General features: G+C 38.3%; 1 protein-coding gene across 2 annotated transcripts in view; it reads left to right on the top strand.

Moving 5' to 3' along the window:
- The window catches only part of JADE2 (jade family PHD finger 2), a 479,241-nt gene extending 463,014 nt beyond the window's left edge, over window positions 1–16,227 (top strand). For both annotated transcript variants that reach the window (XM_089669946.1, XM_089669945.1), the window contains 2 exons: window positions 7,408–7,536; window positions 8,029–16,227. In XM_089669946.1, the coding sequence (XP_089526072.1) occupies window positions 7,408–7,536; window positions 8,029–8,894 (995 nt within the window). In that variant the 3' untranslated portion in view covers window positions 8,895–16,227. The remainder of the gene's footprint in view (window positions 1–7,407; window positions 7,537–8,028) is intronic.
- The last annotated feature ends 3,126 nt before the right edge of the window (window positions 16,228–19,353 follow it).

Here is a 19,353-nt window from a genome sequence, read left to right as displayed (position 1 = left end):
GCTCAAGGAACTTACAATCTAAGGTCTCTAATTCACATTCATACATACACATACTAGGACCAAATTAGACAGGATCCAATTAACCTACCTGCATGTCTTTGGAGTGTGGGAGTAAACCAGTGTACCCAGAGGAAACCTATGCAGGCACAGGGCGAACATGCAGACTCCAGGCAGGTAGTGCCATGGTTGCGATTCGAACCGAGGACTCTAGTGCTGCTAGGCGGAAGTGCTAACCACTTAGCCATTGTGCTGCCCATGTTGTTATCACTTGTCACTGTTTTCAGTTGTGAGAGAGCAACCTTGTAACTGGGTACTATTTAAGGTTAAACTATCCTCATAGATAAATCCTAAAATACATCTAAAGCCAAAACATTTTCTGTAGTTTTGGATAGAGTGTTGAGGAATTGGAACATCTGTCAGGGCCTTATTGCTGTCTGTATTAGGGAGAAATACTCTCTCTATTTGACCTGGTGACCTTATTCGCTGATAGTTAAAGTAAGGGAAAATCTAAAATACCATATTGGGCTGCCACCAGAACAAAAGTAGAGGGAACATTTACATAGTTATTCTGGCTGAAAAAAGACAAAAGTCTATCCAGTTCAACCAAAAATAAAAAAAACAAGTTATAATCCTATACCCACAGTTGATCCAGAGGAAGGCAAAAAACCCAGCAAAGCATGAACCAATTTTCTCAGGCAGGGGGAAAAATTATTTCCTGATGACCTGAGAGGCAATCGGATATTCCCTGGATCAACTTTATCTATAAATGTTAGTAACCAGTTATATTCTATATATCCAACAAGAAAGAATCCAGGCCTTTTTTAAAGCAATCCACTCTGCTGGCCAGAACCAACTCTTGGGAGATGTGACAGGTCCCAGAAGACTACATTCATGAAGCGCAGCGCTACTCGTGCATGCGCAGTGGGTAGCCGTAAGCTATCACAGCCGGGTGCCCACACTGTAGATGCCAGCCTCCTGGAATACAGGACGGCCATTGAAACAAGCTGCGGGGGACACAACGAGGGACAGGTAAGTGGCTGTTTTTTAAAAGTCAGCAGCTGCACTTTTTGTAGCTGCTGACTTTTATTTTTTTGAGAGGGTGAGTGGAACTCCGCGTGAAAGAACTTATTATCTGGCAAAATAAACAGGGAAGCTATTTAGACCCCTACCAGGGCTTAACCCTGCAGAAGCCTGTCTTATACCAACTGATGCGGTGCAAGGTCTGGTATATCTAAGCAAGGTTGCCATAATGAATAAAAAAATTTAGGGACATTTCTGTGTTGGTATGTGAGCTTTTCACGTATAAGCATATATTGTTCACCTGCTCTACTCCCTTTTTTAGTTGGTACTTGGGGAGATATCCAGTATCGATCTATCAATTTACGGGCAAGATATAATAAACGTAAAATCGCTGTATGAGTTTGTAGTGTGAGTGATTCCTCCAGAGCACCTAATACACAAAAAAATGTTCTGGCACAGATGGGTAGCTCTACTCCCCCATCTATGTAGTTGGGCAGGTGTCCTGTATACTCTGTCCAGTATATATAACTAATAGAGTTTTTCAGAAGCTGATAAAGACACCAAAGTAGGAGGTTAGGCACGGTTCCCATACATCACCGTCTGTAAGACCTAGATCTTTTTCCTAGCCTAGAAGCATCATGGGTAGAATAGAGAAAAAATGTAATACACCTTGGAAATTATACCCTGCTTGTCTCTTTCCATCAATACCCCTAGCATTAAAAGGTGGTTAATTAGGCAAAGCCTGAAGATGCAAGCCTGTGCCTGGAGGGCGTGCCTTTTATAGAACTGACTTCTGGAAAGAGAAAATTCCCTTGCAAATCTGAAAAGGATTTAAGCACTGAGCCAGTATACAGCTGTGTCATATATCAGATGCCCACTCTATCCCAGGCCTGGAATCCTTCTAGTTTAAGCAGCTGTTTGTAATTAGAGCTATACCATATTGGGGTATAGGAGCAAAACCCATGCATGCCTAGAGTAGTTCTAACATAGGACCACAGGGTCCTTAGTAAAGTTATTGTTGAAAGTAAAGGATCTAGATGTGTAATCCCCGCTTCCAAAAAGGAGAGGGCAGGATTATGAGATCCCCACAGTACCAATAAGCTATGAATAGGATCCACTGGTTCCCTATGGCCCCAGCACCCTAAATGTTGAATTTGAAATGCAACATAATAGAACTTGGACTGAGGGACAGTGAGGCCTTCCTTTTCCAAATGGCATGGTGGAAAAGCTAATTCTGGCTGTTTTGTTACGCCAAATTAAAGCTCTAAACTGGGAGCCTATTCAATAGAACCATTTGTGTGGAATCTAGATGGGAAAGTTATGGAAGATATATAAGAGTTGAGGGGCCCACACCATTTTAATGAGACTTACACTCCCCACAACTGACAAGGGAAGTTTTGTCCGAGCCGTGCATTTAGAATGGAACTTGCATTACAAAGGCAGCAAATTCAGCTTTATATATTGAGTAGAGTCTTGAGTAATCTGTATACTTAGATAACGGAAGAAGGATACAATCTGTACTGAGTTATCGCATTTAGGTAAAGGAGCAGTGAGCGAATCAAGCGGCATAAGGACTGCTTTGTTCCAGTTGATGGAAAACCCAGACATGGCTCCAGAATCGTCAGTAAGAGTCATAACATTTTGTAATGATCCTTGGATATCTCCTAAATAAATCATCCAAGCATAATGATATAACATCTGCCCGTGGGCCTCTCACAAACCAAATAATAATTGTGGATGTACGGACAGGAGTAGCCAATGGCTCTAAGGTCAGAGCAAACAGGAGAGGTGACAGTGAACACCCCTGCTGAGTTCCCCAATGAAGTGAAAACACATCCTACAGCTCCCCATTAACCCAAAGTCTGGCAGATGAGGCTGAATCCACTTAAAACAGAGCCTAGATCAAAACGTGCCAAAACCTCCCACAAGTAGGGCTAATGCTGGGGGGTTATTATTGAGTTTATTGATGCCAATTCAGGAGGTTGTTATTGTGCCCACTGACACCAGTGCTGGGGCTTAATATTGATGTCACTGATACCAATTCTGGGGGTATTGCAGGTTCTAATGCATCCACTGACACCAATGCTGGGTGTTTTGATTGTGGCCACTGATACTAATGCTGGGGGTTACTGTTACTGGCACTGACACAAATGATTGGGCTTATTTTACACCAGCTTCCGCTTTGGTGTGCATTGTGGTACACTACAGTAAAACATGTTTTTAGTTTAATAAAGTTTTTTTGAAGGTTAGTGCCAAGTTAGTAGACCCAAAAGAAAATCAAGCACCTAAGATGTAAAAATGCTTTGGTCTATCAGGTGCAAAAAGTTGCATTTGTCTGCAACTCCAGCCCCTGTACCTCTGGAGCAATGAGGTTGTTTTAGAAAAATCGCTTTCAGTCTGAATTCCAGCCTCAACTGTTTTTGTCCTATCTTCTTCTACCTGTTATGCTCCGTGGAAACTGGAGATTTTCCCCCTTAAAATTTGTAGAACCTCCAAAATTCTGTGTCCCCAATATAGACCTGGCAGTCCAGAGAGTACTGAAAATCAGTCTGCTCCTCTCTAGCTGGACTACCCCCAAACCCCTTATCCTTCATGGGTGAGAACCCCTGAGTACTCAACATTGCCTTCTAACCATCCCCCTTAAGGGGACAACAACACATATAGTGGGAAAATATACGTGCTGTCCAAGACCCGTCCTGTAAAATACATACATACTGTACATATTTGGTGGCTTTATCACATCACTTTTTCTTGAACATCTTTGAAGACTGATTTTTTTTTTTTTTGTTATCTTTGCTTAAAGGTAATTATCAGCACTGGCAACTGATACAAAAGCAAAACACAATTAATATTTTCTGTGAAATATGTTTAAGTAGAATTTGTGTTTTACTAGATTAGAAGATGGCAGTTTTCTGTTTACTTTTCTTCAGGGCTAAAACATATTTGCATAAATATATAAAATATATAAAATATAAGAGGGTACAGCCTTTTATGTTGCAACTACAGGAAACTGCAATTAAATGTTTTTCTTTGTAATGTTTGTAGCTGTTTCCAGTGTATTCCTGTCAGATAACACTCAAGGTCCCAGTCTGATTTCATTTGTGTACTTTTTCTTTTGGTAATGGATAAAGACCAATCCCCCTACGTGTCAAAATGATGACCTTTTTTGGGCATGTGTAGCACACCCTAAGTCTGGAGCTAGTTTAAATACTTAGCATACATCACCTGCTTCAAGTTTGAGTATCACAAAGGGTCTGGAAGGATGAAATGCTGATTAACTTTAGACAGTCCCGTAACATCATTGTGTGCTTGGTAACAGGGCAAGTAACCTTACCCTGACTCTTGGGAGGTAGCCAGGGCAGGTTAACTATCAAAATCAGGCAGTGCAAATATGCCTCCAGTGATACCCATAAAGGAATGTTGTTTATGGTTTGCCATTTGAGCTTGTTGCGGCCGCACATTTGCGTTCAGGTAAGGAAAAACATGCTGAAAGCGCGCACCCTGCGCACTCCCAGCACACATGTCCGCTACTCACGGAAAGGTCCCGGTCTGCTCTTTCGATCGGGACCTTTCCCGATCATGTGACCACCGTGACGACGCGTCATATGCCCAACATATCATGCATCTGATGGGACCTATATCGTTCCATTTCTTTGCACTGATGTAAGTAATACCATTCCACTAAACGTGTACTGTTGAAATGGTGAGTAACCTATCAAGCATGTAGAGTCTGTCTCCATGCAGATCTTTCTTTATTTGGATGGTCACACTTAGTGCAAGGGGACAACCAGACGAAAGATGAATGTTTTTTCTTTTCAATACCCCCCCGAAGAATAATAGCACTTGAGACACCAGCCTATTTGGTTTGACTTCCCTGATAACAGCAGGGTCAACACCTTCCTCCTCTCTTCTTATTTATAAAATAAATGGATCAGCCAGGTAGCACTGAGATCTTCCAACCAGCTAGAAAATGCCTATGGCCTTGTGACTCCATAAGTGCTTGGTATACTTTCCTTGATGTGCCCCCAGATAGCCAGACTGCCCCCAGATAGCCAGTCAAATGTGACAGTCAGACTGGGAAAAAATTGGGTTGTATATGGTCAGCCATATACACAGCTGATCCATGGAATTGCACTAATACCTTTCAGAAACTAGAAGTCCTAGATAAAGTAAATAGCAGTTGTGCAAATGCAAATGCAGGTGCCTCCTTTTAGTGAATTTTATTGTCACAGTTATGGTCAAACAGCATATAACGTGTTTTGACATAAGATTCAGATACAGTCTGCACACCTGTTCTGAGGAAGTGGCACATACAAAAATAACAGAATACAAAAAAAGCATCAGTATCGGGTGCTTTTGCAACAAAAGCATTTTGAGACATTCATTTTGCACAAATTTAAATTTAACTGCATATTCCAGATGAGGTCTTACTAATGATTTGTACAGGGGTAAAATGATATCTCTCGCTCTGGATTCTGTACCTCTTTTAATACAAGAGAGGATTTAGCTTTCTTTAGAAACCTCAGCTTAGCATTACATGCCATTATTAAGCTTGTGATCTACGAGAACTCCCAGATCGTTCTCCACCATTGTTTCCCCCAGTTGTACCCCCCCTAGTATGTATGATGCATGCATATTCGTAGCCCCCAAGTGCATAACCTTACATGTATCAACATTAAACCTCATTTACCACATAGTTGCCCAATTAAACAGTGCATTGAGGTTGGCTTATAAATTGGAGACATCCTGTAAGGATGTTATTCCACTGCACAGCTTGGTGTCATCTGCAAAGACTGAAATGGTATTTTTAATCCCAGACTCTAAATCGTTTATAAATACGTTAAAAAGTAAGGGTCCCAATACTGAACCTTGGGGTACACCACTATCCACCCTGGACCATTCAGAGTATGAATCACTAACCACTACTCTCAGAATACGATCTTTTAGCCAGTTTTGTATCCATTTACATATGGATTTTTCCAAGCCTGTAGACTTTACCTTACACATTAGCCTTGTGTGGGGAACTGTGTCAAATGCTTTTGCAAAATCCAAGTATACCACATCCACCACCACCCCCTCATAAAAAGAAATCAGATTTGTTTGAAAACTTTTGTCTTTCATGAATCCATGCTGTCTGTTGCTTAAAATATTTTTTTTCCAGCAAGAACTCATCTATGTGGTCTTTTGTTAAACTCTCCAGTATCTTCCCAACTATGAAAGTTAAACTAACAGGACTATAATTACTTGGTAAAGATTTTGACCCATTTTTAAATATTGCCACCACATTGGCCTTTTGCCAATCCAGTGGTACTGTGCCAGTCATTATAGAGTCCCTAAAAATTAGAAACCATGTCTTTGAAATGACAGAGCCCATTTCTTTATGGACCCGTGGGTGTATGCCAATCAGTCCAGGTGCTTTATTCACCTTTATTCTGTCTAAATATTTCTGGATCATATCAGTTGTGAGCCAATATGGATCATCTGGAGTTTCAATACCATGCCCATTATGGACAAGAGTTCCCCCATGCTCCTTTGTATACACAGAGCTGAAGAAGGTATTTAGTAAATTTGCCTTCTCTTTGTCCCCAGTCAACCACTCTAGATTATTTTCTAAAGGGCCTACATGCTTGGACCTGACCTTTTTACTATTAATATATTTGAAGAATGTTTGGGGGTTTGTCCTGCTATCTTTTGCAATCTCGTTCATTTTCAATTTTTGCGGCCTTTATTTCCTTTTTGCATATTTTGTTATATTCTTTGTAATGTTTAAACGATGATAGTGTTCCTTCATTGTTATATTTAATAAAATCTCTTTTCTTATTATCTATATCTTTTTTACGTTTGGCCGTAAGCCATATAGGGTTGATTTTTAGCCTTTAAAACTTGTTGCTCATGGGAATTTCACATACAGTCTTTTTGAAGAACTCCAATTTTGTATTGTTCTCATTGGTGTCAATATTCCTTCCCAGTCTAAGTCTTGGAGAGCAGCTCTTAGCCTTGGAAAATTAGCTCTCTTAAAGTTGAGTGTTTTTATTTTTCCTGTATGTGCTTGATTTTGCCCGGCAAAAAAAAACACTGAACGCTCCTAAACACTATAAAAATGCTCCCAACAGCTTTTTATAAGCATTTTCTTTCTTCATGTACTGTAAAAATGCTAATAAAACTCAAACGCTTTTAAACACTACTAAAACACTACTACGAGCAGGCACAAAAATGTCAGCTTTTTTCATCCAGCATCTTTTCTAGCATTTTTTGAGCTTATTAAAAACGCTAGTGTGCATGGAGCCTCACTGTTTAACCTGTCTATGCTTCGTGGTATTTCAGTGACAATTGGCAATTTCACATTGTCATTTTTATTTTTCTAAACCAACTGTCTTTTTTTACCAGAAAAAGCAAAGAAGAAAATAAAAGGGAAAAAAGCTGATCCCAAACGAAAAAGCAGAGATGGTCTCAGAGGAAGTCCAGAGAAAAAGGAAAGAACGAGAAGAGGAAGTGGTTCTGTTTTAGGACAACTGGGTAAATATAGTTTTGAGAAATTTCAAAAAATATTAATAAAACGAAGGGAATGCTATAGTTGTTTATGTGCTTATGCATAGTTTAATGGCATCCCCTCTTTCTCTAGCTATTCTGAATAGGCAGAGTTACATTCCCTTTAAAGGAGACCTGCCATAACAGAAAAATGGGGCTGTGCTATTGCTGAGCTGTCCATGCTGTCTTGTTGACACTGGTGCTTGAGCCACTTACCTGGAACATGTGTGCATATAATAAGTTTTGACTTTTTCTTACTAGTTTCTTGTTCTATGTATTTATTTGAGATAGGTGCTTTAAAGAATATAGAAACTAGTGAGTCGGCATAACTGTCCGTCAACTAGCATTTTAGAAGAAGGTCAGCAGCCAAGTATATCCCGCTTGACAGTTTATTTTATCACTGAATTTTGCATTGTTGTGTGAAACTGAATTTTAATATTTTGAAATATGTTTTTATGTGTGGTTTGTATGTCTTTCTAGGTTTGTCATCAACACTCCCTATAGATGGCACGTTTTTTAACAGCTGGCTTGCTCAGTCAGTTCAGATCACCACTGAGAACATGACAATGAGCGAGTGGGCCTTAAACAATGGTCACAAAGAGAATGACACTTCTGGTCTTCTGTCAGAAGAACTGTTACAGGATGAAGAGACATTGTTAAGCATCATGATGGATAACTCACTCAAATCCCCTTTCAAACAGATGGAGACTGTAAAGAAGGTTAAAAGCAAAACAAGAATGAATGGTAGGAAAAAACTACCAAGAAACAGTCCTGAAACTGTTTATAGGAATCCACAGGATGACTCTGCCCAATGGAATAATGCAAATTATTTATCAGCTGAGAGTGAAATACCTCCTGGCTACAACTCCAAATCAAACAAAACTGGCAAAGGAGCTGCCAAGGTACAAGCAGACCACAAAGGCCCTGTTGAGAAAAAGACATTGAGAAAGGGCTCTGTGTTGAAGGCTGATGGCGTGCATGGCTACTCAGATCAGAGTCAAGTAAATAACAGTGAAATGACAGTAAGATACACACAAACCCAGTCTGATTCTCTTGTCAAAGTGCCTGAGTCATTGGGTTGTGCAAAAACTGGGGTGAGGTTTAAGTTACCAAAGGGTGGAAAAGCAAATCTGGAGACAAAGTGTGTAGATCCAGAAAGGGCAAATGGACTTCGAGTCAAGGAAATGCCCAAAGAAAACCCCCATTTAGACAATGAAACTGATGGCTACTATTCAGATGCTGAAATGACAGATTCAGAGGAGGAGTCAAGTAAAGCAAGGATGCAACTTAGCCAGTTTGACCCATCAAATGATGATATTGTTCGAATGAGCATTTTGGCATCTTAATTTTCTAGCTGCAAATAAACTGGACAGCTCAGTGATGCCTAAATCAAGAGATGACTGCCATTTCCAACATACCTGCTCTTTACAGAAGAGTCTGTAACATGTATTTGTAATATGTCTTACATATAGTCACATATATGTAACACATATGCAGGTTCAGCACAGTTGTCTTTCTCTGCGATTTACACATTACGCCTCACAGACACAGGTTGTTCTACTGTAAATTTTTCATGGTAGATCACAATGCATATGCCATTTAATGCAAGCACATAAATCAAGGACTTGTGCTTGTTACCCCAAAGAAAGCTGTTAAAGGATGATGGGATAAAGTTAAATGGGCATTATTTTATGTAAAGACCGTGATGAAAACACACACTGAAATGTCCTCCCTTCATTAAAAATAAACAACACATAGTAAAATAAGCAAAAGGATTAAAAAGCACAAAATAATTGCTTATTTGAAGAAAGCACTTAAAAGTAGGGAAAGGCAACTCGAGCTGTTTAAAAGTTTAATCGGTGTTCTTCTCCAACTCATTCTCTTCCGTCCGGGACTTTTTTGTTGGCCAAAAGCAGACGTGTACATAGCAGAAGTGTGTGGCACTATGAGCCAAGCAAGGCTCTTCTTATCAATACATCTGCTACGTCTGTTAATGGAATGTGCAAACATCTATTGGAAAACAATTATAGCTAAGCCCATTAAAAGCTAGTTGGATTTACTTGCTCAGGTGGATAAACTAGGCTTCACCCCTGTGGTTGAGCCAAGAGGGGACAACGTAGGTAATTGTTTTGTAACAAGACATTTTAAACCACCCATTCATCAATATAAGGGATATCCTGTTCCATCAGCACTCGTGATTGAGTTACAGTTAAGTTCTCATGCGTGTTTCATTCCTTTGTAACAGCACTATGAAGATATTTACAACTGTAAATGCCATATTGTGAGAATGGGCTGCCTCTAACACTTCCGTTGTTGATGATCTATATTGCTCAAGTACCAACACACCTAAAAAATATGGCCGACTTGGCATCATGAAAGATGTATCTCAACTAAAGTGACATAATTTCAGATTTCCTGACATAACATGTTTGGTTCCAGAAGAGAATGCTTTCATCCTGTTTTGTCAACAGAGATGATGACAAAAATATCAGGATCATCTATTTAGCGCAGGGGTTCCAAATGGAAAACATGTATATAAATGCACTTTTGTGGATTATCCACAGTCTTATGTTTAAAGAGGATCCTTACGACAACCACACATAGATAGCATGGCATCTAATGTCAAGAGAACAGGAAAAAAGACAGTTAAACATTTTGTGCAGATCACTTGTTACAATGACCTGCTTATGGCAATGCACTGGTACTCTAAGGAAATTATGCAAAGATCTGGTAACTAATCCATGTGCTGACTTCAGTGGGACAGAATAGGTTCCTCCAAAATTTCCAATGACAATTTTTGTCGGAAACTTTCCTAGTAAGGGTGGATACTGACTTTGAATTGCACTGTACATAACCTGTGGCATCTTAATCTTTTCCACAATAATGACTGTCAACAGCGCTTCCTAGTTACTTCAAGGAACATAGGAGTTCCTACTCCGGGTAAAGCTAAGCCCTTCTATCAGTCTAGGAGACTGGCCATACACATAGTGATTGAGTTACTGAGCCAGACCTGAGACACAGGTGGCCTAATCTTCAAAGCTTTTGGTCATACATATATGGAGCAATCTCTTAGTTCTAGGCAACAGAACAGGTTGTGCAATGACCGTATATGTTTTTCATGAAATTAGGTTGAAAATTAAGTCGTTTGGCCAATAATCCTATATATGGGTAGCTAAACTTATGTTCCACACTGTTCACATTACTCAATAAATACTATCAGTGTGCTGTATTTATTTAAGAGATAATGGACCCCTTTTTTGCTAACATACAACAACATCTTTTTACCAAACAATGAAGCTGAGAGCTAATACAGCGCTTCCAATTTTGAGAACCCTTTCTAATGATGTCCATTCAGGGTCATGTCATTACAGGTGAAGTGTCCGAACTCATTTCACAGGGCTAGTACCAACTACCAGCTTCAACCATTGTTTTTTGTTGTACCTATGTTGGCTTCAAATTGTATAGATGTACATGTCTCAGGTCTTTACCTCGTTTGCACTTCAATTTTTTGAGAGATCTGTAAATTTCAAGTCAAGGTTTTTGTGTAGCCAATTTGTGTTCTGAAAATTCGATGAAAATGTAAAAATGATCACTCATTTATAGCGTTATAATAATATTGTTTAATTTACCGTGTGTGACATGGTTTAAAATCCTTCCCTATGAGGATGGAGTCATTTTGCCTTCGCTAACATGTATAGGTGAACTCAGTTGTCAGAAGGCCCATGATGCTTTGATGCAGCAAAAACCTACTGTTGCCGATAATGGCGCAAAAAAACGAATTCCTTTGTTTTACAGGGACATGACAGAAACTAAGCACTGTTGACATTTGAGACGATCAGCACATTAGCCAACACACAGTGATACAAGTCCCTTTAAGCCTTAAAAAATGCTTTGTGCTTCTGTCAGTGAAATCGTGCATGCGTCAGAACATCTCATTTTAACTTTCAGCATTCTTTAAATATGTATTTGATATTTTGCAGTTTGTGTGACCCCAGGGTGAGCTCAGGGAAAACCACAGGTCATATAATTGAAAAAAAAAAAAAAAGCAAAAAAAAAAAAAGCAAAAACACAAACATGGGGCATTTCTGCGGCCTACAAACCTGTAGCTTTTCCAGCAAAGCAAATATACTCCAAGACTACTGTACATCAGACAAAAACCATTCAGCAGATGCCAAAGAATGCTTGTGCATGACTAAAAGTCACTCAGATAGTTCAGATACGTACCTTAAGCAAACTATTGGGGGTTAAAATAAACATAAACTGCAGTTGTTTGAAACTTCGATCATAAGAGCTCACAACATTCAACAGTAAAAATCCAAAAATGTCTGTATACACAGCTTAATGTCTGCGTTTACTGCGCCCCCTACTGTTTTAATTTACAACTCACATTACATCATCAGTAAAGATTATCTTGTCAAATGCCTTTCAGGAACAGCCGTACCAGCAGCTTAAAGGGTCACTGTTATACTTTTGTATAATGTTTCACTCCTGTAGTTTGTTTCATACAACTACACAAAAATAAACACATCAAGGATTATACTATAAATATACCCTTTGTTATTTAGTAAAGTGTCTGAAGAAAAAACTTCATGCCCATAGCAAAGAATGAGACTTTCTTCTGTTTTCATGTGCAGAATGTGAGACTGAAACAAAGGATTCTTCAAACACTTTGATAAATAAGGTCGAGTGTTGTGCACGTTATGAAATAATCTTGCACGGTTACAACACGTTTCGTAGTTGGCTATGTTGCCGGTAAGCAAACTAAACCAGACAGTTCAGGTGGCTGTTAAAAATAATTAGCAGAATCCAATCAGTTTGGATTACAGAGCTCCTACTTTTACTATAGTGGAGCCAATGAAGGGTTTTTGTGTTAAACAATGTTAAATACAGGTTAGGACTAGTTCAACTTTACATGCTTGGTAGAATTTAGATACAATTACTAGTATTGGTTTCATACCAATAAGTAATATGCTGCATTTACTGTTATCGCTTCTGTGTGCTTCAGTTAAACTATGGATACAAAATTACCCACAAACCATTGCTTCATGACCTGCTTTTAGTGTTATTTGCCTGATCAGTACAGAAAACAAATTGACAATTTTCTTTAAAGAACAACCAGTTTCCTTTGTGCCCAGCTGTTAAATATTAATTTATTACAAAGGCTGTGTCCTCTATGTATATAGTAGCTTCCAACGTAACGATTATTGACATAACAATTATTTTCTGACTGTAATTTTTAAGTAAAAATTTTAAAAAAGAGTTTTTGGAGGGAAAACTTGTTATGGCACTGTTCATAAAGTTAGGAAAATTTACAAAAATCATTCTGGAAGTTCAAGTCCACTAAACGCTCATATTTTCGCTCTGGGTGGATGCATGGCAGCTGAATCATTCATAGGCTTTTCAATTCATCGGTATCTAACCAAAACTGAAATGTTACAACTATGTGGTTAGACAAAAAAGAACAAATTGTTCTTGAATGCAAATGAAAAGTATCATGTATTTACAAGTTGCTGTTTGTATGAGTGTCTAACACAGCACAACACTTTGGAGGGAAGCAGTGCTCTAAAATACTTTTTATGTGAAAGAATGCTGCTTCCTACACAAATGTTATAATTCACTTATCTTCCTGCACACACAGATCATTATAAACATGTCAAATTCTAAAACCAAAAACACACTGAAACAATAGGGAATGGTGATAAGCCCAAACAGAAAGTGAGGGGAAATCCATCTAAAGTGAGGGAATCCCTGGTTGTCACCAGGTTTACCAGAACTAGAATCTCAATTGGATCCTTACTATTCCTATTCTGTGGACAACTCAAAATGTGGGATTTTCTTTTACTTTCACTTTCGATAAAAATGGTGAACATGACAAATAGAGAGGGTGAATCTCCCTAACAGCAAAGATAGCAATAAAAACCTGATGGGTGTTCTAATCCCTCTCCACTCTAGCCAAAACTTAAAAAGTTAAGACTTTAGTTATACTTCAAGTTTTACATAAACATTTTAAAAGGGTACCATATACTCTATAATTAGTAGAATCCTATAAGCCATTGCATCACTTTTCCCTCTGAACACCATCCTAAAAGAACAGGCATATATTGAACAACACAATATAGGACTTTAAGTGTGCTACCAGGAAAATACAAATACTTCTAATAAAAATTATATTTTATTAAACAACAAATGTTAAAATTGCTTATAAATAAAGGGCTTGAATACAAAAGTGATTGTTAAAATGCATATCACAACATGTATGGACTATTTTAGCATACATCCTCTAAAGTCGATATGTTCCACATATTCATTGCTTCTTAAAGACTGGGAAGCAAGATAGCTGTCTTCAAGATGATGCAACCTATAGTCCATCTATAAAAATATGATGATAAACATCATTGTAAGCATAAAATTAATTTGTAAATAACATCTAGGAAGTACATTAACACATGTGAAGTAGTCTCTGAATGATTCTCTATAAGATAAAATCTGTCGGTAATGTCCATGGTGTTAACCCTGGTTCACGTATCCATGAAAAGGCACCAGAAAAAACAAAGCATATAATAAAAGAGAACAAAAAAATGTGGTAATTCCTGTAAATGGAAGTAGTGTGTGGTGCCAATGAAGACATCAGCCACCCTTGCCACAATGACCTGAAATGTTTACAACAAAGGGGGAGATTGACAAGGATGCGAAACAGGGACAAGGGTGAGCGTAATCTCCATAAAGTATTTATGTACATTTACCTACTCCTGGTCCAGTGATGTAATCTGGTTATTTTTTCATGGAGATTTTTTTAAAGTGGTTGGTTCCTAATTCTGTCAACAGCCTTGCTTTGTTAGATAATGGAGCAATAGAGCAGGTTATTTTGCATTGAGAAAATGCTGGTCAAGGCTTCATTCAGTGTTGGGACATAAACTGACATGTATATGACCTCACCTCTTAACAGTTTTCTGTTAACATTTGAGCATAGGCCCACTGTAAAGGGAAACAAGAATGTTTGGGGGTTTTTTATTTTTTTTTATTTGGAGAAACATCAGTACAATGAATATGGGGTGGATTAATCAATATAAAAAACCCATTGCAAGATGCAGATCATGAATCCAATAATGACACATCGTAATGGCCATAAAGAGTTAACAAAGCATAGGTACATGTTACCATAAGTATAAATCATGAATCCCCTTTGCACTAGTTGCATCCCAATTATCATACATACAAACAACTACTACGTTCCAGAACCTTATTTTATATTTTCCTTTAGTTTACAAAAGGAACTGGGTTCCTACCCATTGGGTTTTAACCCAATGGGTAGTGAGGGCAAGAGGATGAAAGAGAAAAAAAAAAACCTGAGGGGGAATCTTGATAATCAAGAATGCTTTTTGACAAGTTCTGTTTAAATGAATGTTTTAATGAGACTAACCTAAGCAGTTCTTATTCAAACAAATACACAGTTGCACCAACCCTAACATCAACTTATAAAATTCAATTGATGTTAGGGTTAGTGTACCCTGGCATTTGTTTGAATCAGAACTGCTTTTCTTCCTATACAAATCAATGAGAATACAGAAGCAGATCAAAACTGCTCAGGAGCTTAAAAGGAGCTCAAAACGCAAGCATCTTAAACAAACCTCAAATGTAAGCTGATCACACCTGAAAGCATGCAGCATTTGCCCATCTACATGATCTTCATGTAGGTCATCTACATGATGATTACATTTTTTTTTCCCAAGTATTTTTTTTAATACAGGGTGCCCTGTGATACTGGTGTCAGATTTTGCACTATAAAGCACTGTCTTTGATTAGTAAAGTAGGTAAGGTTAGCCTTAAAAACATGTGAACATCAGCCTAGAGTGCCCCTTTCTGGCAGGAAATATTCCACATTCATAGAGATGAGATATTTTTACAAATTCAATTTTTTAGTTATGAACATAAAGAAAATACGTGCAAACACAATATGCATGTACTTTAACCAGGTGAAAAGAAAAGTGTTGAATGTTTTATGGAAAAGTTTTACATTTTTTCATGAGTAAAATGTAATATTCCAGAACAGTTTATATTGGTTATGCATTAAAGGGAAATATTTTTACAACATTCCTTGCTTCTGTAACTACCCAAGTATTGCTGGTTGTTCTTTAAAGTAGATTATTCTTTGTCTCTCCATTCAGCAAATGAAACAGTATGAAATCACATCAGATGCAGAAAACTATATGAATGTCACAGGGGGAACACTCCTGTCTTTGTTTTTTAAGAAAAAATAAAATTGATGTGCCATTTGTTAATATAAAGAGAAATATTGAAATATATTGAAAAGAGCAATTATAAATTATTTTTGGCTTATGTTGCAATATTTATTTTCTTGTATTAGAAATTCCTTTGTAGACGGAAAAAATTGTATTTTTCATTAATGCAAAGACCTATTTCTCCTTTTTGTACATTTTCCATGTTAGGCGTTCCTTACAGCAATATTATATATGGGAATTGTTCAGTGTTACTGTATATGCATGCAATTTGTGTTGCTTGGACTAGTTTTGTCTGCCATTGTTTTACTCTTCTTTAGAGTTCAGCATTTGCTTTAAGACACATGGGACCACAACCCACTGCTCATGACAAAAAAAAAAATCTTTTGCGTTCTTTCAATGTGATTGCAAAAACAGTTAATAAAGCAATGTTTTATGTGTATGCTAGTGTGGTTTCTGTTAAAAGTCCAAACTTTCTAAAGTTCTGTGCCAGCTGTGGCAACTCAGCCCATTTAATCCTGCCCCATAGTCTGACTCTAAGAGGTAAATATCGGACCAAGAATGACAGCCAGTGTAGTATCTTCTAGTCCTTAAAACAGGATCAAGTAGAAAAAAAAATCCCAGAGCAATGTCAGCAATTTTGTTTACCTTATTAAGAATAAAGAAAGCATCCACTTAGATGTAAAAACTGAAACATCCAGACTGGTGGAGGGGCAGTCACCAGCTAACAGGGTGTCACAGCAACAGATACAGCCAGGATCCACACACAGCACAGGAGTGCAGTCTCAACAAAAGCCAGTAGTTGTGAGCAGCCGGCGATGCAATGTGCAGGGCATCCCTGGACTGGAGCTAAGGAGCTACAGAGGAAATGCATACAGGATGCCCAGCACACCCTGATCTGTCAGCTTGGGATACAGGGAGCACAGGCCACATGTTTCCAAGCTTTTAACCCCCTTCTCAAGCCTGATATCAAGCTATGAAGAGGGCCTCCTCACCGCCTGTTTTAAACCCCTAAGATACCGCAGTACTGCACCGTGACCATTTACATTGCACGCTGTTGCAGCACAGCAGCCCCTTGACCTAAAAGTACAATATTCAGTGGCTATAGTGCCTGCTGAAGGTGACTAGGGGTTTAATCCTGCTGCTAAGTGTCAAAATCACAGCATGTGTACACACCCATGGACCCAGTCTTCCCAGCTTAAGGGAGAGCAGTTGGAAGGTGGCAAAAACAAGGCTCAACCATGTTCTTTTTTTTACCCCCCCAAGCAACAAGTGTAAATGAGCCGTTAAACTGTTCACCAAAATTGAAGTGTGATCATATTGAATCCAGGTAGTATTCTAGGCATGAGCTACTATGGTTTGCTTAGCTGCCAACAAAATGTACAGTAAGTGATCAGTTTATAATAAATGTAGTATTTCGAGCTGCTATGTTACCTATATGATTATTAGTGCCAAAATGAATGCCAAAAATATTAAGTGGAAACAGTAGATCGCCTACACCATACACATACCCATACAAATCAATATGCAAATACAATAAATTAGTGTGACGCTCCACTGATGAACATAATACAGTATATATAATCTCCAAACTTATAAGTGTTTTCAAAGATTTATAAATATCTCTTCCAAACGTTTAGGCAAAGTGTCCATAGTACATCCATGATCATACACTCCTTTCAGTGATGTGGACAAACCAACCTATACTTGATTCATTTTTAATGTGTTGTCGTGACAACCATGCAGGCACCTTCACCAGTTGTGCTCTCACCTGGTAAATATGAGCAAACCGTAAAGAGGTCATAAATAGCTTGTGTCCCTTAAGTGGACTGTGGCTGGATGGGATTGTTTTCCTAAAGGGTTTGAATCCTCTCACTTCCTTAGAGGTCTTCCTCCATTGGTCCGTGTGCCATAAGAAATAATCATAATGTACTGCCTTATCCTCTATTTAAAACATTTATTAATACACTATATTACACTCACATGTACATGCTGTAAAAATCACTGTTATAATATTCAAATACTCGCTAGCAATCCTATGTTGTGTACTTGCTGTTAGCTGTCTATCTCCTTCCGCATGAGCATCGTGACGTCAGAGCCCCTCCCCTATGCGTTATGCCACCGGGTCACGTGGCTTCATCAGGGGGAATATTCCACGTAGGGGAGGGGCTATGATGTCATGACGCTCATGCGGAAGGAGATAGACAGCTAACAGCAAGTAGCCAACATAGAATTGCTAGCGAGTATTTGAATATTATAACAGCAATTTTTACAGCATGTACATGTGAGTGCAATATAATGTATTAATAAATGTTTTAAAAAAGAGGATAAGTACGTTATGATTATTTCTTATGGCACACGGACCAATGGAGGAAGTGAGGATCCAAACCCTTTAGGAAAACAATCCCATCCAGCCACAGTCTACTTAAGGGACACAAGCTATTTATGACCTCACTTAATGGTTTGGTCATATTTACCAGGTGAGAGCACAACTGGTGAAGGTGCACACATAGTTGTCATGACAACACATTAAAGATGAATCAAGTATAAGTTGGTTTGTCCACATCACTGAAAGGAGTGTATGATCACAGATGTACTATGGACACTTTGCTTAAAATTTTGGAAGAGATATTTATAAATCTTTGAAAACACTTATAAATTTGGAGATTATATATACTGTATATATGTTCATCAGTGGAGCACGAAACTAATTTATTGTATTTGCAAAGTTATCAGTTTATGATGATATTTGGTGAGCGAGGGATATTGGAATTAGAGGTGCACAAACCAAAGGTCTTTGAGGACATGGATACAAACAAGCCATGTATTTGTATTTTTGCCCAAAATCTACCTAAGCAATGGACAGATCCACCATATACGCATAACATCCCCACTGTTAATACAGCCTCAGAAGCATTTACAACGTATCTAATTGCACAGGATGAAGATGTGCCATAAATCAACAGGTAAGAACTTAAAAGCAGATTCCAAGGAGGTAATATTGATGGAAATGGTAGTCACTATGGGCCAAATTTGTAACCATTCTTTAGGACTAGAGGTATTCAAATCCCTATTCCACATGGGAAAAACACTGATCTCAGGGATTAGATAAGGAATTGAACTGCTAGTAATCAATAGAAAATAGTTTAGGGAATAGAGGGGGCAAAAGCAAATGTATTCAAATACGGTCATCTGGATATCCAAAGTTTTGTTATATATCAACAATGGGAACCAATGTCTAATTTTTAGGTATCTGAAAAATGTAATTTGTGCTTTGAGACAACTGAGGATAGTTCCATTATCTTAAAAAAAAAAAATATCCAAAAATTTAATTTTGGGAGGTCCTCCAGTGGAACATTTCAGGGAATCCACAGAAAGAAACAAGGGTTCTGCAGCAGAGGATGCATTGGTAAATGCAGAGAAAACATATTTTTTTATATTTTGTGCGATCACAGAGGTTAGAGGTGTGGGAAAGAAAGGGATGTATTGGATGGGAGCCTGGGCAAGTATTGAACTTTGGTTGGGAACAATATTGAGCTTCCAGTTCTACCCATGGAGATGCTTGAAA

Source organism: Staurois parvus, unplaced genomic scaffold, assembly GCF_062004578.1.
Source record: "Staurois parvus isolate SC_StPar_1 unplaced genomic scaffold, SC_StPar_1.0 ptg000085l, whole genome shotgun sequence".
Taxonomy (NCBI): domain Eukaryota; kingdom Metazoa; phylum Chordata; class Amphibia; order Anura; family Ranidae; genus Staurois; species Staurois parvus.
Note: the sequence above shows the minus strand (reverse complement) of the source record. Positions and strands in the feature narration are given on the sequence as shown.